Consider the following 23,349-nt stretch of genomic DNA (forward strand, 5'->3'; position numbering starts at 1 on the left):
TATCAGTTGGGCATTGGAAATATTTTAATGTAGATTAATATAAAAACCTGCCTACATCATCTACCTCAGCTAATGGATTACTTTTTCTTATTATGTAACAATAACTGCAAGTGTTCCCTTGAATAAAATACATATATGCTGCTCTGGTCTCAAATCTCTGTAAATTAGTCACTTTAGCTTAGCAATAAATTACTTCAGTCTCTTAGGATCAGTTCTTAGCTTTTGTAGTAGGTTTGATTCATGCAGCAAACTTAGACCTCTATATATAAGGAATATGAACTTGTCAATTTAGTCATAAAAGTTCACTAAAAAAAATCGGATATAACATTTAATTTTTCCTAGTAGCTTGACACTAAAGTACCTGAACTAACAATAACCCCTATGAACTTGTGAAGAATCAGTTAAGATTTGAAATAAAGCAGTATTAATGAAGTAGTACATTTAAAAGCTATGAAGCCAAATATATTAATGTATCATTTGCAATGATAGAAAATGTTCTTACTCAAAGGTTTACAGTGAGCAAATGACAGCTCAGAGTGTAATTATGGGAAAAACACTTCTATATTATCACTAATAATAAGCATTCAGAAAAATTGAACGCACTGAAACTTTCCATGCAAAGTTCAGGCAATATAGGTGACATTTAATAAAAAGCCTGCTTTTCATCAAATGTTATAGAAATGCATTCCTACCATTTTTAAAAAAATGACAAAGGAGATGAATTTAAATAGGAGGAAAGTGAAGTTATTTATATTTTTGAGCCTAGAGCTATGACTTAGTTTACTCTACAAATGCTGAGTGGAGAGGGCATTTCTGGTTAAACAAGTTTCTGTAGGAAATGTTTGCCTGATAAGAAGCTAAGAAAAATCTTATCCAAGTTCTAAATGTACATTGAGTATGTGACTCAATACGAGTTAGCTTAGTTTACAAAAGGGAGTTCTTTCTAAACAGTTATAAGGGGCTTGAATTTATGAAAATAGATTAATTTTGAAATTATGAGGAAGACAATAAAGAAAGTATACTGTGTCCTTCTGTAAAGCAAAATACCATTTATAAAAGTATACTATCTTCCTACTGTAATTGTTGCACTTACATTTGGATGTAAAATACTGACTTAAGGGAGAAAATGATGCAGTAATGAAATAGAAGCCTTGATAGCTCCATTTCATTGTTACCAAAGAAAATTTGTGAAAATGAAATGGAGAATGCATAATTTTAAAAAACTGAATTCTTTGATAGTTTTTGGCCAACATCTACATTGACAATGACCATTTCAAAAGTTAGGGAACTTTTTATGATTTCTAAATGGCTGATTCAATCTCTGCATATAAAATAAAACAGAAGCCATTAAAAAAAAAAAAGGACTCTGACACAGAACCACACTCTGTCAAGAGACTTTAGTCCAACCCTGTCAACTTCCTAGTATAGAAACTGAGGACCAGAAAGGTCACAGAACCCAAGTCTCCTTTTCCTCAGAATGCAGCACTTTGAAAAAAATTCAATGCTGGGGACACATGCAAACTGCATATGAAAAAACTATAACTGAACCTCCAAGGAAGGGGAAGGAAGGCAGTCTAGATTCTAAGAGGAAAAAAAATAACAGAAACACTTCCTCCACCAAACAATACAGACAGGAAGGCAGGAAACCTGAGCTCAGACTCTGTTGGTCATTCACTAAGGGTCCAAATGGATAATGCATATATTTATGGGGTAAATCCACTTCTAAAATGTTGCTTTACTGCTTGCTTCCCTGTTAGGCTTCTTCTTCTGTCTGAGGCCTTGATGATACCTAAGAAATCCTCTGCTGATGGCCAGGGAGTGCAAAGCATTTCCTCCCCAATGTCCCCAGCACTCCACAGAGCACTCAGCAGAGCTTCAGGACAAGGACTATATTTGCATAACCACAGTGGCATCTCCCACTCTACCTCAAGGTCCTTCTAAATATCAATGAGAAGCAATTTCCTCATCTAGGTAGACTGTTTTATTTGTTGTTGCTTGTCTCCTTGTCTCGTGTTCACAAAGGCAGGAATTTTAAGGCAGAAGTAAAACAGAACATAATGTACATCTTAGTTTCAGAAAAATAAGCAAGGGGGAAACAGACTGTATATATGCAACTAGAAGTCATTTTGTTTGGTGAGTCTGTGAGTCATGCTAGCCATCTGTGTATGAATGGGGACTCTGTTTTCGGTTGTACATTAAGAGGATCTAAAAAAAAAATGGAAACCTTTATGGGGGGAAGGAGAGTGAAAAGGAGAATATTAGCATCTAAAATACGGGGGGGATAATGACAGTAGCCAATTTGTTCATCTCATCTGTTTATTCTCACGAAGGATATTACAAAAGCACCCTATTATTAACTGCAACCAGATACATCAGAAATGGAACTGTGATCACTGGAGAGGTGTGCATTAGAGGTTCTTTTGAAAATGAAGTACAGCTCGCTGAGTAGCAGGAGTCCTCAAGGCTCACATACAATGACAGATGCTTTGTTACATTAGGGACAGCGAGAGACTAGAGATAAGGTCTAGCTTTAATAGTACAGGGACAGATTTTCGAACCATGCAAGTATCATGCTGGCCAGCTCCATTAAGCATGGGATGATTCTATCTATGTAAGTGTGGTATACTAAAAGTGACCCCCCCACACACACACAAAAAGCTGTCTTCAAAGTCAGATAAAGAAGAAAAAGTCTTCAAGTTCATGCAACTGTCATTAACTTATCTAAATATGATCTAATCTTTTACTTTAGGATACATTAGAAAACATCTGTTATTCATGCCTTAAAATGATCTTCCCTCTAAAGCTCAGAAGTAAAAGATGCTTGATTATAATTTAGAAAATATTTTGACTCCTGTCAGCGATGTGGTACATTAGATCCCCACAAAATCATTTGTAGCATGCATGCCACAGAAGTGCTACAAACACAAAGCCTATTCCTTTATAACATCCTGAAAATGAGCAGCTGAGGTGACTATACCTAGAATCAAGCCATCATCAAGCTCTGCTGATTGTCATTTGTCTTACATCCTTTCATATTGGTTTAAGGAGAAACACGACTCCCAAACAGTGGAACTTACAGGCTATGTGTCATTTTGGAAGGTTCCAACATGGTACATGAGGTCTGCTTTCTTTGTAAAGTGCCATGTCTGTCAATCATCCTGTCATTTAGAATTAGCATAATGCTGTCAGTGGAAGAACACAGAACAGTGGTGGTGATAAGTTTTTATGTTCAAACACAAAGGAGATTGTGTTGGAATTTTCCCTGGGGGAGTAATTTTCCTCACTGAACAATCATTTTAGCTTTGCAGGTGGATATGACAACACATCAGTTAATGAATATTTTCCCTAAATTACTCACTTTTCATACCTTTAAATGATTCCTCTAATTAGGGATTCTGCTCAAGTAACACATGTCATCAGTTATCCCAACTTCTGCTTATAACAAATGTACTATCTTATTTTTTCTTTAAAATTTTTTAATAATTTTGTTTTTCCTTATGACATAAGCTCATGTGTTTTATGTTAAAACTAGGACTCTGTGTTTTATGTTAAAACTAAATACAGAAAATATGGTATTTTATTCAGGGAAAAGAGATCTAATTATTTGACAGTGTGAAATTTTTCGAAGAGAAGGTTATAACTTTCATAATACAATTGGATTTTTCATAATGAGAGATCAAAAATATATAATTAACTAATATACAAAGATAAGCCATCTTTTATCTAATAATCACATGTAACTAAGCATGCAAATGTATTGATAGACAAAGAATGTAAAGAAACAGTTTAGAGCACCTAAATGCAATAATAGAAGTGTATATTTTTGCTATAGATATAATGCTTTCCAACCTTTTTCAGTCTGCATCTGCTTAAATCGGTGCCTGTAGAGGCCATAGATGGTACTAAGGACCTGACTGTTTTCAGAAGCAAAATGGTGAAGATTATAAGGGATTTATGTTTCCTTTCTATACTTTAAAGTTAAGTTTTTAAAATAAGTCAAAATTACTAAGAACTCTCTCTTTCTCTCTCCTCTCTCTGTGTGTGTGTGTAAGAGAGAGAGAGAGAGAAGAGAGAGAGAGAGAGAGAGAATGTATGCATACGTGTGTGTGTGTGTGTGTGTGTGTGTGTGTGCATTTGTAAAATTTAACACCCACTAATTGGAGAACTTCACCACTGCAAATGGAAATGCTGTACCCACTAAGCAGTCACTTCCCTTTCATGCTTTTCCCATCCATAATCTTCCTAGAGATTTGTCTATTCTGGATAGTTCATATAAGTGGCATCATACAGTATGTGATATTTCATGTCTGGCTTCTTTCATTTAACATGATGTTTCCTAGGTTTATCCATGCTATTTCATGGGCTATGGCTGATATGGATATAGCTATTAATAAACACTTGGATTTTCAGTTTGTGATTACTGTGAAAAGTACTGCTATGAGCATTCCTGGTTCAGGTTTTTGCTTCAATATCTGCCTTGAATTAATTTGGGCAGATATCTAAGAGTGGAACTGTATCAGTTTATAAATTAAAAAAATACATTTACTTCCATTTTGACACTGTTTAAATAGCAATGGTTTTCATTAATTACCAAAGGCAACCATTAGACTTTCTAGACTATCCTTCCTAAAGAACAGTATTCCATTTTCAACTACAACAGTACACCTAAACTAACTCACATTCTTATAGTTACAAATGCAACTGTTACTCTTTGAGACTATACCTCTTGTGAGTTTCCAGTGTCTTCTTTGAAACACTGATGAAATCACAGAAAGAGACAGTCTGTTCCTCCTAGAACTACCATTCTAGCAGTGTGTAATTCACTTTCAAATGCTGATATACTAAAAGTACAAAGCCATGTGTGTTGTTTTAAATTAACAAGAGAAGGTTACATAATAAGACAATTATTGAGGGCTGGAGATGGCTCAGCGGTTAAGAGTAATGCCTGCTCTTCCAGAGGCCCTGAGTTCAATTCCCAGCAACCACCCGGATTGAGATCTGATGCCCTCTTCTGGTGTGTCTGAAGACAGGTACAGTGTAGTCATATAAATAATTTTTTTAAAAAATGTTAAATGTCAGACTTAACAAACATTTATGTTCCCGAACACCAAGTCGAAAGAATAAAGACTCTTGTAGAAATTCAAGCTGACAGATAGTGACCGCAAAAGATTAACACTTGACAAAATACATAGTGCTAATATTTCAATTGCTGTACTTCCCATCCACCCAGTAGAAAACAGATACATTCTATGAACATCAAAGCCACATAGCGAGGTGAACTTTTGCTGTTGAGAATCTGTGATGTGACATCAATGTGCTGTTCCTAATTCTGTGCTTATTCTTACCTACCTACTTATCAGTTGTTGGAGTCGCAATTTTTTTCTTTCCCATGAAACATACATATACTACTGAACAAGCATGTGTGAATAAGACATATGAATGTGTTCAACCATGCTCACACTGTATTTCCAACTCTGTGGCTGCAGTGAGGGCAGAAGTGCTCCTGTAGCTTGTTCATCCCCTCCATCTGAAGCCTCCCCAGCTTCTTGACCCCCACACCACCACTATATACACTGCATTTTCTAGTCTACAGAGCAAAAATTAAACTCTGGCTAGAGAAAAAAAAGCAACAGTTCAAAACCAGTAAAAATATAGCCATACAGAGCATAGTAAATGTTCATAAATAGGGACGTCAATTGGAACCATTAAGTCAAAACAAAACAACACCACCACCACACCTGTGGTCCTGTTGCTAAGGAAGCAGAGAGTTAAGAGGATTTTGAGTTCGAGGGCAGCCTGGACAACATGGTGAGAGCCCATCTCAAGCAAACAAACAAAAGGGTTGACAGATAAGGGGAAAGATGAGAAGGAGGAAAGGGGGAAAGGGAGAATCAAATAGGAATGTCAAACTTAACAAAATTAAAGTAGGAAATTTCTGTTCTAGAAAGAGGTTGACACTTTTCAAATTTTCTAGTATAACTGTTATTAAATTATTTTATTTCTTCCTTTATAAAGATGCTAGGATGGTTTCATTTTCTGATAAGGACACAAAAAGCCAATAAGAAAACCCAGAGGGTATACTTTCATCATCTTCAAATATAAAAAGCTATAAAATAGCTCTGGTGTCACAAAAATAATTCAGATCAAAGATCTTCTGAGACAGATCTCCAGAATATTATTCTGTACCCAGAAGAAGTGAACTGCAGTGGAGAATCTGTAGTCTCAAAAAATCATAAAGAAATCGAAAATAAAATTCAAGTCCAATTAACTGTGAAGACAATGATGATCTGGTTACAAGGCTGTCTCAGTAACAATAAGAATGATTCTTTGAAAACAGCAGTAGAAGAAAAGGCTCTTGGAAGGGTACAGTAGTTCTGTTTATAAGTGGTGTGTGAGAGGATGCTATTTTATCATCCTCTTTCCCTTGTTTCAATCTTCTCCCACAAGTTTCTTCATACCTTATATATAAATTTCTCTCTGAATCAAGGTAGAGAGTCTATCTTGCCAGTCTGTACATGTAGAATACAGCCGAGAACACAGCTGGTATTCAGGAATACAGGCACGACCTCCACTCAGCAATTTTAACCTCCAAAGCAAATCGCCATGAGAACTTAGTAAAGTTACCACACAGTAAAGTCAAAAAAAGATATGATTAAAGTAGGTGTCTCAGATAATAGCAATGTACAGACATACCCTAGATAGAACAGTATTGTTGCTATAATTTCAAATGTCTATATTAATGTAGCTAGGGATAAACTCACATTATTTCATTCTAGTTTACTAATACTCTGCCATTGTCACAAACTTCTTTCCCCCAAATGATAATTATGCTAACTAACTCTTGCTGCTCCTTTCTAACATGCATACTCGGACTGTCTAAATCTTCAGTAGCAGTTACATACCGCACAGTACACTGGAATGGAATGGAAATACGGGGAGAAACAGATTCCAGGCACTCCTTCTCACTACTTGTTAACAGCGTTTATTGGGCGCTTAGGTGAGCTAGGATAAAAGGATAAAATTCAGTTTGGAGATTCTAACAGCACAGGGTATAGTTGCCTTAAAAAAGAAAAAAGCCAATCATATCTCATTGTTCCGCAGGGAGCTTTATTGCTGGGTAAGAATGGATAGAAAGCTTCACTTTATGGTCCAAGTTGTTAACATCTACTCAGGAGTCACCTTCATGTAACGTGTCTATAATCTTACCTCCCAGTCCAAATAGTCGCAAACATCTTCAAAGTTAGTGAGCAGAGACACCGAGCAGAAAAGCCTTGGCAGCTCATCCCTTGTCATTGGCGGAAAACGGCTGTCTTTAAGGGCACTGTTGAAGACAGCAGAGATTAAAGCCATCACTGGATATGACAGTTCCTATGTTCAGTTCAAATACTGGCAATCCTTTGAATCAGGTAAATAACTAAGAAGCAGCAGAACTGTATCAAAGGTGCACAAGTGATCATCAACGGCGATTTTAGAAGTCGGTATTCTTCATTTAATAGATTGTTTACTGGCCAATCCCCTGGCTACTTCAGCTGTAAAGAGTGAATGTTCAAGTCAATCTCCTAAAGAGCACTTTCTCTGTTTCTCTGTATCATCTGTAAAAGCAGAACATGCTTCCTTTTCCATTAGAGGAAAATAAAACCTAGAGTAGTGGGAACATGCTGGAAGACCTCTGAGTCTTTTATAGAGGAAATCACATTGTAAAACATAAAAACATTAAGACAACTTGCAATGGCTACCACAGAGCATTAAATAACTCATAAAAGATTATTTTTTTCATCAAGAAAAAAATAAAAAAAAATCAAAGTAAAAGAAAATAATCATTCAAATCAGAGGCTTTTCAAAACACAAGGATCTCATGGGCCCTATAAAGGGCAATGGAAGACAGGACTCAAAAGCTGTGGAAAGACAAGAAAAAAGGGCTCATCTGTGCGACGGAGGTCTGATTAGGAGATAGTGAGGTCATTAACCCCATCAGCGGAGTTCTGAGTTTCTAAGTACATCAACTCTGATTAGACCCTTTAATCAAGTGCCACTGTGCCAAACTCCAGAGAGACCCTTGCGAAGGATAAAAATGGTTTTCTTCCAAGAGTAGAAGAGCTAAATCAACAGTACCCTTCCCACCCCCTCTTATTGTCTCCCTGCCTGTCACACACACCATATGCCCTGTACTTTTATAAGAAACCACTTCCTGGTCAAGCAAAACACACCTCTGATTATCTAACATATGGATCAAACTATTGACACAGTATCTTAAAAACCTTTTCATTGTTTCCTTCTCATAGATTATAAACTCAGAAACATAACAAAGTCCCCCAGCCTTCAGAAATAACTTCATTCCCTTTTAACTGACTCACTGCCAAAATCCAGTCTCCTTCTACATTTTGTATTTTAAAACAGGCTCAAAAAAAAAAAAAAAAAAAAAAAAAAACAGGCTCTCGCTGTGCACCTTTTCCCCACTTTCTATCCCTTCTTGGCATTCTGAAACTCACTGCATTTGTATTTTCAGTGCACTTTGGTGCTCTTCCCATCCAACTATACAAAAGAATATCCTCTTAGGAAGATACAGAGATGTTACATATTTATACAGTAGAAATGGCCGTGTCATTCAAGAAGCCAAAATCAACCAAGAAACCAGGAAATTGCAAAGTCTTACTCTGAAAGCAGCATTTCACTGTTTTACTGTTTAACAACATAAATGTCCTATGGTTTGGCTCCCTTTATTCTCCTACTGACAATAAAGTTCTTAAAAATGTTCTCAAGTTCTCACCCAAAGGCAAGTTGAAGACACACATATTTTTAACCACCTTTTACACACAAATACTAGAATAAAATGCTAACACATTGTGTAGAAGTATCCCCAGCTAATTAAAAGGCCAATCACATTTTTTCAGTTTTCTCATTAAAACGAACATAAGGAAAGGAACAAACCCTCTATACTTAGCATCATAAAATGTATTTTGGGGAATTAGGGAGGGAGTTTTACTGTGTTTAAAGTATTCATGAAACTTAATGTTTTCACTATTTGTATATATCTATGTCTCTGTAGAATTAAGTATCATCGCAGTTTCATGTAGCTATCACTACCACCTAGCTCCAGAAATGCACAGATTCCTCAACTGAAAAACTATACCCATTAACCCCAACTCCCCATCCCCTCTTCCCTCCAGTTCCTGGCCACATATGCATGTAGAATTAGACTTACAACAGAGAAAAAGAAAGATAAATGAAATATGCTGCTTTAATCAAGACATGATTTTTTTCACTTCTCTTGGGTACATACCTACTAGTATTTAAGGTAAATACTAGTAAAGACTAGTCATTAAGGTAATTCTGCTGAGCTGGAAAGATGGCTTGGTAGCCTGGAGGACAAGGAAAACACCTACATCAAATAAGCAAACCTTTAACATAAAAAGGTAATGCTGTCTTTAACTTGGTGAGGGACTAAGAGTTCCCACAAAGACCTGCATAACTGTGTATTCCCATCTCCGACGTATGGAGGTCCCTGTTTTTAACATCGTCACCAATACTGTGCTCATCTACTGCTTTGTTTGTTGTTTTCTATAAGAACTCTGGGCCTGCTTTGCTTGTTTGTTGATCTCTTTGGGATCCCTTAGATCCCTGCTAGGTTTTCATTGCCAATGTAGTTCTCCAGGAATTTGCATTGAGAGACATCGATGTTTCTTTGCTCACAAGTTGAATGAAAAGTTACTTGGAGATGGGTAAAAAAAAAAAAAAGGTGACTACTAAAATTTCTGTTTGAATTTTTGATACAATCAGATGGTTCCCACCAGGGGAATAACCATTTTGTATAATAACTCTGGGTCTGCTTTAAGAAGATATTTTTTTGCATCCAGATCTTTTTTTTCCCTAAAAGAATATATGGAATGAAGTCACTACATAGCTAATTTCTCAATATTTTGTAGTGTGCCATATTTCCTAAACTGACCAACAAAAGAGTAATTCAAGGCCAAAAAAATTCAACCTATTTCAAATGGATTAGTATTTTCAAGTACCTAAAATGGAACAAGTTGTTCTCTTGCTGCTCAGTCGTCACTCTAGAGCTGAAGAGAAGAAGATATCTAGAACAATGAGTGAGGTAAGGACGGATAGAAGATGACATGGTACTTTGCTATCCCAGCACTCGAGCACAGCGCTTCAAAGGTCTGACATGAGAAGTAAAGAGATGCTAGTCATGGTGGGAACCATCTGATTGCATCAAAAAGTCAAACGGAAATTTTAGTAGTCACATTTTTTTCACCCATCTCCAAGTAACTTTTCATTCAATTTGTGAGCAAAGAAACATCAATGGCTCTCAATGCAAATTCCTGGAGAACTACATTGGCAATAAAAGCCTAGGAAGGATCTAAGGGATCCCAAAGAGATCAAAATTCAGCTGGAGATGTGTCTCTGAGCTGCCAGGCTGGTGTGGATAGCTTACACACAAGAGAATTCAGCTTCCCTCAGCCAGGCTCCTTTTAGAATCCTCTGTACACACTGTTAAACCTAGGGCTTTGGAGAAGATGCTGCATTCTAAAGTTGGGCAATGACCTAGCTGAGATGATCCAGCTAAGCCAAAGACGGAGCTAAGTCTCTAACCCAGATTTTTAGGCTCAAGTCCAAAAATTCCTTTTACTATCCACATGTTAGTCTTCACCTTTGAATAGATTATACTTTTTAACTGGAACACCAAACACTTGTCTTACTTGGCAATTCTGATCTGAAACCTGTAATGTCTCTGCCTAAAAAAAGATACACAATCAATTCAGTTGCATTCATTAGTAGCCAAATGGCAAATATTCCTAGACTTCTTGGCCACTGGAATTCCACAAAAATAAATGATGAATACTGTCCACTGAAAACATTTTATACCCAACAAGTACCTGCCAATTTAAATTGGAGGGCGCTTAAGAATTCAACAGGAGGATTTTCTAGTAAACTGATAATGAAATTCTCTTTGAAATGATAGGAAGCCATTCTCTAATGTTTAAATAGTCCCAGGGAAAATAACCAAACGTTTATGAATAAAATCAGCTGGCTTCCCCATCAACCATATGATGGTGATGAAAGGTTTAAAACACAATTTAGTTTAAATACCAAATTTGAATGTATTCAGTTCGACCTGGCACCTTCCCTAGGTCACATTTCACGTAAGAGAGAAGCAGCATTAACATCTGTCAAAGTTAGTACCTAATGTTAAGCAGCATGTCAACGAAAATGTTAAGAAAATGGGACTTTAGCTATCAAGGAATCAAGGTTTGTGAGGGTTTCTGCTAAATCAAAATAAAACACAGCTGAAAAGAGGCACAAATTAGATATTACGAGGCTCATCCTAAATAATATTCTTACTTGCAACAGTAATGACTGGGATGCACCTGGCAAGCTAGCCATTCGCTTCCTGAAACAGAGTCAGTTGGCTAAGTTAAGCAGTGGGGAAGTTACCAAAGTGATAGGGGATTCCTATTACTGACAGTCATACTGCAGCACAAGTTATTAAACCCACAACTAAGCATCACTCACTATTGGGTAAAAGAGAAGCAAGTGAAGTGTGCATGAACTAGTTTTTTCAATTTCTTTCTGAGAGGTTTAGACCATTAGGAAATCCCTTGTTTTGCCATTCCCAGGCAGCACTAGGACCCTGAGAACAGAATGTATATGCAACACCTTTGCACCTCAGAAAGGTAGAAAACTAGAATCCTAAACCCCCATCTGAAAATTTATACATAGCTTCTCTTCCTCATTGAGTAGTGTGTTTTAGTTTTTCAAATCCAAGAAACAATGGGATACAAACCAAAATGCAAACATGGAAGTAATGCCCAAGCCTAAGCACACTGCCAACAAGGGAGACGAAAGTGACCTTGATTTTGCTGAGGGCTATCTATACAGGGAAAGGACATTTCCAACTCTTATGTCATATGTCTACTGTTGCTGTTTTAAGAAACGTTTCTGTTGGTGAATTCTGATGCCCATTTTAGTGTGATATGATAATGGGCAATTCTCATGAGGAATGGAGAAAAGAACACAGGTCTGGGATCCAAAGAGGGCTGAAAGGAGGGTAAAGAAAAGAAGAAATGAGGAAAAGGACATGGGGTGGGAGAGTACACATGGAGGACACCGAGAAAAGTCTCCAGTAGAGATCTACATGCAAAGGTACAATCAAGGAAGGGAAAATTAGATGGGTGAGGGGAACCTTCTAGGAACTTTCGTACCATTTGCTAGGTATTGTTTGGCTCCTGTGAAATTCATTTAGCCTTCAAGAGTGCTATCACCCAATTGGTCTTTTATTGGGGTTCTTGGATTCTTAAAATACCTACATATATTTATATTATAATCTCAAAAAATAAAAGAGGAACTACTGTTGTAAAAGCCAGGGTTCTTTGAGACGGCCATAGCTGCCCATGAGAACTCTCCTCCTGAGTTATCATCAGAATCTGTCTCTGTATGCTGCAAACTAGAGGAACTGGCTGCAAATTTGATTTAGTCGAGCGAGATGAAGATTGCCAAATATATGATACCTAAAGAAGCAGATGGCTAAGTGTGCACATGGCAAATATACCTCATTTCTTCCTGTGCAACGTCCGCATAACACTTTCTCTGTAGAATTGCTGGATTACTCTACTCTGGTTTTGGAAACAAACAACATGAAATCATGTTTTAAATTTTACTTTTTTTTTTTCTGATGAAAGTCTTTAAACTACATCCTACCAGAGCAAGTGGTAATTTATTTTCACTGCATGAGTCAGGTTCATCTTTAAGACTCAGTATGAGTTTGAGTCATCCATTACTACACACAATAAGAACAGGACTCTCATCACACTGGGAAGGAAAGACTGTGTGGGTTTGGAAAACAGACTATGATATGGCCATGAACAATTTCCATTTTGGCAAAACTGAAAACGAGATTATTTCTGATTTCAAGTGGCTGCAATCTAATAATGAGCTGATGCAGACTAGAATCTTCCATGGAGCTCTCATTTAAGTGAGGGAACTATGGCTTCACTTTTGTTGTGAGCTCTCCGTTGCTATTGTTGTTTTGGTTGTTGTTTGGTTTTGAAACAGGGTCTCACTATGTAGCCCCAGCTAGCCTGGAACTATGTAGCTAGGGCTATGTAGACAATGCTGGCTTTGAATTTCAAAGGTCCGTGTGCCTAAGATTAAAGGTGTGCTGGGATTGAAGGCATGCACCACCACACCCAATTTGCTAAATTTCTGGAGACAAGGTCTTACTCTGCAGCTCAGGCTGACTACCAATTCACAATATTCCTGCTTGAGCCGTCCAAATGCTGGAATTACAGGCAAGCACCTTCACACTTGTCTCTCAATGAATTACTTCTTAAAATACTTAGAGTTTTAAAACTTAGTTTTTATTCCAGGCTGAATATCTCTTTGCAGCCACTGAAAGCATGTCTTAATGGTGGAGCCACTAGACAGAGCACCTCAAGTGCAAACCTGAAGTTGTAGTTAACACATAAGAAACATTTTATAGTTGTATAGAATCAAATGTATTCTGGAATGAGAAATCCTTGCATATGGATATTAGCTTTACTGCATTCTAGCCATGTGATGTCTTAATCTGTGGAAGTTTCATTTATAAAATAAAGAAAATAATAGTACCTCTGCACTCCTTCTCACAAATGACAAGTAGTAAGTGCTCGGTAAGTATTTTGAAAATGAAACAGAGGCCCTTCAAAGATGCTTCCCATAGTGTGACTACAAAGTCAAGCTTAGTCCTCTAGCTCCCTTCCTTTCACCAGAACAGTCCCTGGTCTCACAGTGCTACTATGGTAATAAAAATAAATAAATAATAACTGCAGAATAAATAATAAAATAATTAATCACAACTGCAGAAGTGAGTTACACACACTAGATACTTAGTAAGTAGTGCCTGTTGAAGAACTCTGATAGTGGGTATATTTGCTAAGTTTACACCCAGGGACTGGTTTGTAAAAGGAAGGGAGCTACAGGACTGGTTTGTAAAAGGAAGGGAGCTACAGGAAGATTTTAACAAGCACCTTTGAAAACCCTTTGTTTCATTTTCTTTCATTTTCAAAGTATCTATGAAGCGCTTAAGGTCTGTTATTTATGAGAGGGAAAACAGAGAGTAATAATAGTAATGGCTGACCATCCTACTGGGAAAACCTAAAATCCAAAATGCTCCAAAATCCAAAACCTTTTGAGTACCAACAGAAGACTCAAAAGGTTTTGGATTTTAGAGCATTTCTGATTTCAGAATCAGATTAGGTATGGTAAATACCCCAACACTGGAACACCATCTGACATCTGAAGCACTTCTGATCCTAAGCAGTTCAGATAAAGGATGTTCAGCTTGCAGTAAGTCGATTACTAAATAACACATGGACAAGTGTAAACCGCCTGTTAAAATAATAAATTATAAAATGCCAAGAGGAATGATCAGATTAGGTTAATTCCCTTTTGGGGGAAGATCTAACTACTGGTTGTTAGTTGCCAAATGACCTAGGATTGTAGGTAACTTTACAGAAAGGAACCTGTTTTGCCAAGTAAGCTGTGGGCTTCTTTAATAATTACATCAACACAGAAGAGTGCAGTCATATGTTATGTAATATTTTCTTGGATTTCCTGAACTAGATTTTTCCTAACTCTCTAGGGCAAATTTTACTTCTGTCCAAGAGATGTTATTAAGCAGTTTAGTTTATACAATGAAACCCATTTTATACAATTAACATACACTAATATAAAGAAACTGCTCATGAAATTATAATCAGTGTGTATTATTTTCTATCCTACTGGTTACATTCTAAAAAATGATCAGAAGGAAAAAGACAACTCCTTAAAGAGCCAGGGGAGATGGGGTGGCAGAGTGGCCCGGTGGCGGGGTGAAGACAGAGACCAAAAGAGGCAGAGAGAGAAGCATGGACGGGTGGAGGAGGAATCAGAGACCCCCCCAAAGGCAGCAGCTTCCTTCCTTTCCAAACTACTTGGATTGAACACTTCTGTCAGAAAGAAAAGCTGTGACATGCCAGTCCTCGCCTCTCATTCTGTTACTGAAACCTTAAGTCATGTCAATCTTGCTTAGGTTGCTTTATCTAGCTTTGGGTGAACTGGTTGAACAGCTTAAGAAGATTGCTACAAAGAAACTGCAAAGTCAAAAGAATCTACTTAACCAGCCATGTGTAAACTGAAATACATTGGAGTGTGCTAAGTGTGAATGAAACACCAGGCTCCATGGTCACAGCACACCAAATAGTGAATCATAGCTGCCCTTAGAGCTCCTCATTTAATGTTAGGGAAACCCGCCAATGTGGAAAACAGAACGGTACGAAAGGCAACACAAATGCTATCTATTAGAGGGCTTAAATATCTTCACATATTCTAGATAAAATAATCCTGGGAAGAATTTCTAATATTTTCTTCCCATTTGGACACATCCCACTTTGGAGCTGCTAACCAACTCTTCCAACCAAGTTCTAGAAGACTGGTCTTAATCTACTTAGACACAATACTTCAAGCAAAAGCAGCTTTAGCCACTAAAGAATCAAAATTTATTGAGTATTTACTGTGAGCCAGCTGTGATGCATGGACTCTTCTGTTCAGTCCTCAAAGTACATAAATACTATGATGTATGTGAAGAAAATGAAGTTGAGATTTAAGCAATTTGTCTATGGTCACAAAATAGGTGAGGAAACTTGAAGTTGACAATGCTCACTTCAAAACCTGGTGTCTATTGCCTGTGTCATATCCCAGAATGTAGTCAATAACCACAAATACACACACATTCAGTCAATTTCAAGAGTTCCCTCTTAATGGAGCTTCCTTTTGGGGAGTTTAACTAGAAGCTTGTGTACAAGGATGAGCAGGCTCCAGACTGCTGCAGCGAAAGCACTCGCTCCTTTCCCTCCTTCTCTCCCATTTTGATCTTAGTGATTCAGAGCTGTTGCCATTGAAAAACATCTGTTTTGTCTAAACTTAATAAGTCTTATTAGTGGGATTCTAAGCACTCCCTTATTCTGAAGCCTTTCCACAGCTTGAAATTTAATCTGCTGGAAGTCATAATAAAGTTACCAAAGTACTAGGATTTGGACACATCTAGGCTGGTGGGCCTGTTTCTGATTTTTATCTGCTTTTTGGACCTAAATAAGTTGTCTCATGTATGCCACAAATGCCATATTATTTTTCTTCCCCCTTTTCCATGACAATCAAATCTGTAATTTGAATTTCATAAACTATAAGGCATGTGTTATTATTCTAACTTGTGTGTCCTATTAGAGCCATCCAGTCTTACCTACTGATTTACTGTCCTTTCTAACATTATCATCAGTCCTTGAGGATGGGGCAGGTGACAGAGAACATGATGGTTCATACTGTGTGGCTTGTTGGTAATTTTTCTACTTATCACTGGCAGAGGACTAAAGGTAACTAAGGGAAGAAGTAAAGCTAACCAGAAATATCAGATACAAAGTGAGCTTGTGTTCTCTATAACTAAGAAAGAAAGCGATAGAAGGAAGTGTATTCTTCATGGTTTCCCTTCAGTCCTCTTCCTTTGTGACTTTCTAGATGGTTTCCTCTTGCTGTTTACCTTAGTAAGATAAGGAAGAAAGGACAGTAATATGCTAGAGGAAAGACATGAAAGAAAATATTAGCTATGGGAGACGAGGTGACTATCAGACAAAGGTACACAGTGGCCACCTACATTACACATGCCAGTGAATACAGGTGCAAGAGGCACCTGTGAAGCGGGCTTGCGGTCCTACATTTTCCCACTGGGTCAAGATGACTTTCCCTTCATGGAACAGGTTTCCATGTTCCAGTTCATTCTTTCTGGAGATGGGTGATGGTGACAGAGAAAAGTGAGTGATCTACTGTCTACTTCTCCCTAGAGATTTTAGAGAAACCAGGAATGAACAGAGAGGGGATTGGGAAAGAAAGTAGCATATCTCATCTCTACACCCTCCTTGCTTAACCGTCCAATGTTAGGTTCTGTCTACTACACAGTTCGTCTGTACTTTTTACATATCGATTTCTCTACAATATATATAAGTACAGGGGACCTCCTAAGACCATTGTAATTTGTCATCCATTCATTTACATTGAACTATTTTCATGATGACCGTTACATGGTATCTTTGGGGAGAATATTTCCATTTCCCATGGCATTTCACTGTTTCCAAAGTACATTTATCTCTTTTCATCATAGCCGAACCTCAAAGCAGCCTCATGAAGAAGACAAAGCAAATAATCTCTTAGTCTTAGAAACTATAATAGAAGTCCTCCAAGAGCAAGTCCCCTGTAGTCATGGCTCCAACCAAGTGGCACTGCTGAAAATCCTTAGAGAACATGTACTCTTCACAGGACAGCTGACTCCATGTATCCAGAGTTACTCAGCTACCAGGCAGCAGGACCAAGATGCTACCACATCTTTTGACTTCTTCCTGTTTCCACTGAACATTCCATCATTCTGCCACCTACTACTTGATCAGCTCCATCCTGATCCAATAACACTTGATAGCAGATGTTTAAGAAGCAAAAAGGAAACAATGAGCTACTGCTCAGCATAATTTAACAATGTTGGGCGCCTGGCACTTGTCAGCCTATTAAGGCCAAGGGCAACTAAGAAAGCGAATAGATAAGGGCATGAGAGCAGCCTCCATGCATTTCTTACCATCGTCTTCTTGCTCTTCTGATCTTAAATAGTCCATACACAGTCTCCCCTGGTCATATACAGTACTTATACTGTCTTCTACAGTGAGGTTCCCTCCCTCTCCTGCTTTCCTTATTCTGTTTTCCATCTATTCAGATGCATCCTTTCTCCTTAGTTACTTGGTTACATAAAGAATCATTCAACAGCAAAAGTTACATATTTTTAAAATAAGACATTTAATTCCCTTTTATTAAAGTCTAATAACTGGAGAGTCTTGTCCCCATGGTAAAAAGCCACTGCATGTTCTGATTGTGTATGTACAAATATGTCAGACTATAAGCTGGTCAGGGCAAGATAACATCAGGGCTCATTTTCAGGTAAATAGCGCAATGTCACATGCAGATTTAGTACATGGAGAAATGTGTGGTGCTTGATGTACTAAGGCTCTCTCGGACTTTAATCCAACCCCAGTCTCCTAAACTAGACCAGATTTTACTTTACTCCCTCCAATATGTTTAAACTGACCTTAACAAACTGGAAAGGACATAATTTAACTCTGTTTCTTATTTAAAGAAACCTAATTTTCAAAGGCAAACAACATTTTCGCCAGTATAGTTTTTCATTCTTTTACCATAAAAAATGGAATAGCTCAATGAAAAGGGCCTCCATGAGAAAAGAACATAGGGTAATAAAATACACTGGAGAAGCTTCATAATACGCAGCTGAAATAGCAGTTGATAATCCCAGCCTATGGTGAACAATAGTTAAAAAACACAAGTGATACTGAAGGGGCTGACAGCATCATTTGAGTTTGGGAAATGCAATAGACAAAAGCCATGCAACTTAAATCATAGTCATATGACAGTAGTACTATCATCCACGGGAGCAGAACTTGCCATGAACAGGTAGCAGCTGAAATGACTCTGGGCATCAGGGAGTATCAATGGACATGATGTATTTTAGCAGATACTTATGAGTGCCTGCTACAGGGAAAGCACAAGAATATATCTAGGGTCAATGTTCTACTTGCTTTGTGGAACACCTTGCTTCATGGAAGTTTTACTACACTTCAGTAACATGACTAGACTTCATATGTGCTACCCATAACACCCAATACCAAGTACAAATCTTATAAACTAAGTTGCTTCTGAGAGAATAAAATAATAAAAAGGAAACAGAATGATACTTAAACTCAAGATCTTATGACATCATAACTTTTATGGATACTACTAATCTGTCTACAGAGATATCTATTAGGCTAGGCAAAACTCTATAGGAACCCAAATTTAAAAGTAATTCTGACTATTTATATCCATGTATATATTATAATTTAATTACACCCAAGGTGAATGGCTATTATTTTTTTACATTTCTATACATCTACTATATAATATAGAGTAGCTGGTAAGTAGGTCTTTAATGAATGAAGTAAAAAATATAGAAAGTCTCATTTAATACACATTTATTGGTATTATAATAAGCATTAAAATAATTCTGCTATATATACTTTACTAAATGGTAAATGTTCCCTTAAATTCTTTTATCCTTATATTTTATGCATATCTTTTATTGCTCAGCTTAAAAACTCTTCCATTAAAATGTATCTTCCTTTCTTTATAGCCATTAAATGATATTCATTTAGTACGTGGTAACTGGTCTTTCTAGTTTTTATTTAGATTACTGTTCAAGTGCTACTATTTGGCAATATTTTTATCTGAAACTCACACACTGCTATAAATAGATAATAATATTCCATGATAGAATCATAGAGTAGCTTTGATCTCACAAGCCTTTTCCCCCCCTGAGGAAAACATGAATGCTTGCATCCTGACGAGTTTAACAGCATCTTAATGTTTATGCTGTTATTACCACCATTTTGTTGTAGCATAAAACATATAGGGGCCCATATTACTAACCTATTTTATGCTTTTCACATCATCTTATAAAGAGACATATTATAAAATGGATGAATCACAAGACATCAAAGGTAGGCATAGATGAAAAAAGAGGCATAATAGTCTCCTTAAGTGAACATATACCTGGGGAAGTCAGCTTACCAATCCTCCCTCCCTCTCCCTCTCCCTCCCCCTCCCCCCCTCTCTCTCACACACACACATATGCAGAGAATTAAAAAAAAACACTCTGGCCACTTCCTGTTTTCTGTTAGATTTCATGTTAGTAAGTGTCCAATGTCCAAAGGGAGAAAGGGCCTTGATGAAAATAAAGCCTCTACTCTCCTCTTTTGTGAGGCAAAGTGGAGTGTATGGGGAGGTGGATCTGGGGGAAAGGAGAGGTAGAAGAGAAAGACCCAGGGAGGGAGGGGAAACTGCAGATGGGCTGTAATATATGAGAGAAGAATTTAAAATAAATAAATAGATAGACAGACAGACAGACACAAAGGGAAGCCAGGAGGCTTATCTCATAGGAAAAGGTAGATTCTGTGGAAGACATGTGGGAACAGTGCACACTGGTCAGGGCTGTCCAATGTCTGTCAATTTGGAAGGTCCTAGCCTCATGAGGCTCATGGGATTTGACGTACTAGCATGCACTCTATCAATCCCATTAGACTTTCAAATCCCAAGGCCTGCTTTGCCTTTACATGGAATAATATTAGCTTACAAGGCTTATCAGAGCCTGCTCCAGGGGGATGAGACCAGGTTATAGCACCTCATTTTCCTCAGCCACTGCCCTGTCCTCTCTGTAGCCCTGTGAAAGGAAAAGCCACTTCTTAAGACTTTGGTAAACAACATTAAGGAAACTGAGTGAATATTTTCTGTGGACTTAACGTTCCTGGAAACAATTATCAATGATGGAAAACAAACTCTCCAAACAGAATAAAGGCTCATTAATTTAAACTCTACTATTTCAAAAAATTGGCCTAATTCAAACAGACCTTGGCTGAAGGTTTCCTTTAGCGAGTCTGGAAAATAAGGATCTGCTAAGCAAATCAAGTTCGTAATTAAGGTTGTAAGGGAAATAAAGAACTTGCTCAAAAAGAACAAATTATTTTCCTGGCTTTACTCATCTACAAGCAGTATAACATCCTAATTACAAATCTACTGTGTCAGGTAAAATGCAGGTTTCTAGTGAACTGTCACTATAACACAACCTATTTTGATACATCTGTGTCACTAAACCAAGTACAATTAATTTTAAAATAAATATTTCATTCATTTTTATTGCTTATTCTGGTCTTCCTGCAACTGTTTTGAATTTAGGAGCTTTTATTCACATGGTGGTATTACTAGCCACTTGCCTACTGTGACAATGGCCACTAATAACTAAAACAGAAAATAAAACGAAAACATCTGCACCAAGCTCAATTGCTTGCTCACCATCTGACCCAATTAAGTTTACTATATGAGATAGCTCTATCCATAAAAGGGAGAAAGGGGGTTAAGAAATGCTTATATTCTTGAAGTTAGAGATTCACACACCTAACCCATCAAAAATATAAAGCTACAACAACTAATAAAATCTTTTGGAACATTGTACGTTAAGTACTAAACATCTAGTCATTGTGAAATAAATACCAGGTAAAAACCCAACAAAGTATCATTTCTGTCTAGAGGAAGCATTCCTGGAAGTTGTTACTCCTCATGCATCTACACTGGCTCTCACTTCATGAGACAGGGCAGTCTTCCCAGCTCCCTACAACCATTTCCTCTGCAAGCATGGCTCACTGCCTAGGATACTTGGTCACAAATCTACATCTGGCCACTCTAACTCCCGGATTTAGACAGGTTTCCCTAAAGCACAAGACATATTAAGGTAGCACACCATGGATTTTCTCCTAGTTTTGCTTGGTTGGCCAGGATAAGATGCCTCCTTTTCATATATAGAATTGTAAACCACAGCGATTAAAAAGAAAACAAAAAGGCAACAAGCTGTCCTGTTTCTATGGAAACCTTGAAAACACCAGAACCACCAAATGTGTTTGCTTAAGAAAACTTGGGACACTAAAATTGATAGGTATCCTTTCAAAGGCCTACATAGGAATACTGGATAAAATAATCACAGGTCAATGTTCCAACAAAAGTGAAATGCTAACCAGTACATTTTATACAGGGGAAAAGTCAAAATGGTTTGGGAAGGAGAGCCCATAGAGTCTCTGTTTTAAATGGAAAGATGAATGTTTATGTTTTGAGATAATCGTTCAGGTCAGCTCTGTACTGTCAGTCCAAAACTCATCTACCACAGGACATCATATGCTTGGGACTTTAGAAATGAGAATTTTCTCAGGACAATGTTTCTAAGATAGCCAACATGCACGGGGCACAAACCAACTACTGAGTTGTTCCATTTGAGGATTGCTTTTCTATGGAGCCCTATCAAAATCAGCAAAATTAAACAGAGACTACACATAAATATTAAAAACAAAAATAACTATAAAATAATTTGGACACTTGTCTGAAGTTGTTTTACTATTCAGTGCTAATCTACTACAACACATCAGCATTAAATGATGTTACTTGGAAATGCTTCTGCTTCAACATTGTGTATAGTACACCCATCCTCTCTTTTTGCTTTATTTCAGGAATTTCCCTTTAGAATGTGTGTCAATATTTGCACCCAATGAGCCATCTAAATTTTTTTTGTGGAACCAGCTATTCATTTGTATTATATGAACATTATTCAAAACTTAGTGACCCTAGCTAACTGCTGGAAATGTTTTCTTTGTTTCCGTGTTATTACTGCAATGAACAGGAAACTCTCCTCAGCTTCCTCCAAAGAAGATCTGAAAGTCAAAGTCAAGGCCACCATGCATGCATGGATAGAATTTTACTCCATCTAAAAGTTTCCTAGTTAGGACATCACTCAGCTACAAAATAAAGCCACATCTTATAAACTGGAACCATATTCACACCAAAAAAATCTGGAAAATTCCCTAAGAGAGAACAGATTACTCAAAAGTATTGCTACATGAGTGGAGTAAGAAGCCACAGCCTTTTATAACACTCAAACTTTAGTTCCCACTGTACTACTCAAAGGATGTGCTCTTTACCTTTAAGAGAACCTAGGATCTATTTTAATACTGCCTCAAAACTCAGACATACTTAAGTAATAAGTACAGATATTAAATTACCTAACAACCATGCAGTGTTTACAAACATTTATTTCCTTGCATACTTGTTATCCACAGATGTATTTTTGGTTAGGAATATTTTTTCAGGGTTCTGCTGTATTTTAACAAATGTCCTAACATAGGAGGTCAGAGAATAACTTTGTGGAACCTTTTTTCTCCTTCCACCTTTACATTGGCTCTGGACATCAACCTTAACTTGTCAGGTTTGGATGGCAAATGATTTTACCCAATGGGCCATCTCATCAGCCCCACCGCATTTACAAAAATAATTTTGTCTATAACTGAGAAACTAATTCCATTTTTAGATTATAATACATTATTTCTCTTTCCCTTACTTTCCAAACCTGCTCATATACTCTTCCTTGCTCTCTTCCAAATTCACAGCTTCTCCTTTCATTAATTATTGCTACAAACATGTATGTATATATTACTAAACACATGTACACAACCTGTTCAGTCTGTATAATGATACTCAAGTGCATTTTTTAGGGTTGTATATTTCATTTGGTACTGGATAATTAAGAGACTAATACTTAATTTTTAAATAAATTCTACACAGAAAAAAATGTTGAGGACTCAGAGAGATGGCTCAGCAATTTAGAGTACTTTCTACTAACGTAGATGACCTGAGTTCAGTCCCAGCACTGAC

General features: G+C 37.3%; 1 protein-coding gene across 1 annotated transcript in view; it reads right to left on the reverse strand.

Annotated features, from left to right (window-relative positions):
* Positions 1 to 23,349, reverse strand: part of Ammecr1 (Alport syndrome, mental retardation, midface hypoplasia and elliptocytosis chromosomal region gene 1) — a 103,631-nt gene that overhangs the window by 13,601 nt on the left and 66,681 nt on the right. Inside the window, exon 3 of the mRNA XM_021188180.1 lies at positions 7,207 to 7,321. Coding sequence (XP_021043839.1) covers positions 7,207 to 7,321 — 115 coding nt within the window. The remainder of the gene's footprint in view (positions 1 to 7,206; positions 7,322 to 23,349) is intronic.

This window comes from Mus pahari, chromosome X (assembly GCF_900095145.1).
Source record: "Mus pahari chromosome X, PAHARI_EIJ_v1.1, whole genome shotgun sequence".
Classification (NCBI taxonomy): Eukaryota; Metazoa; Chordata; class Mammalia; order Rodentia; family Muridae; genus Mus; species Mus pahari.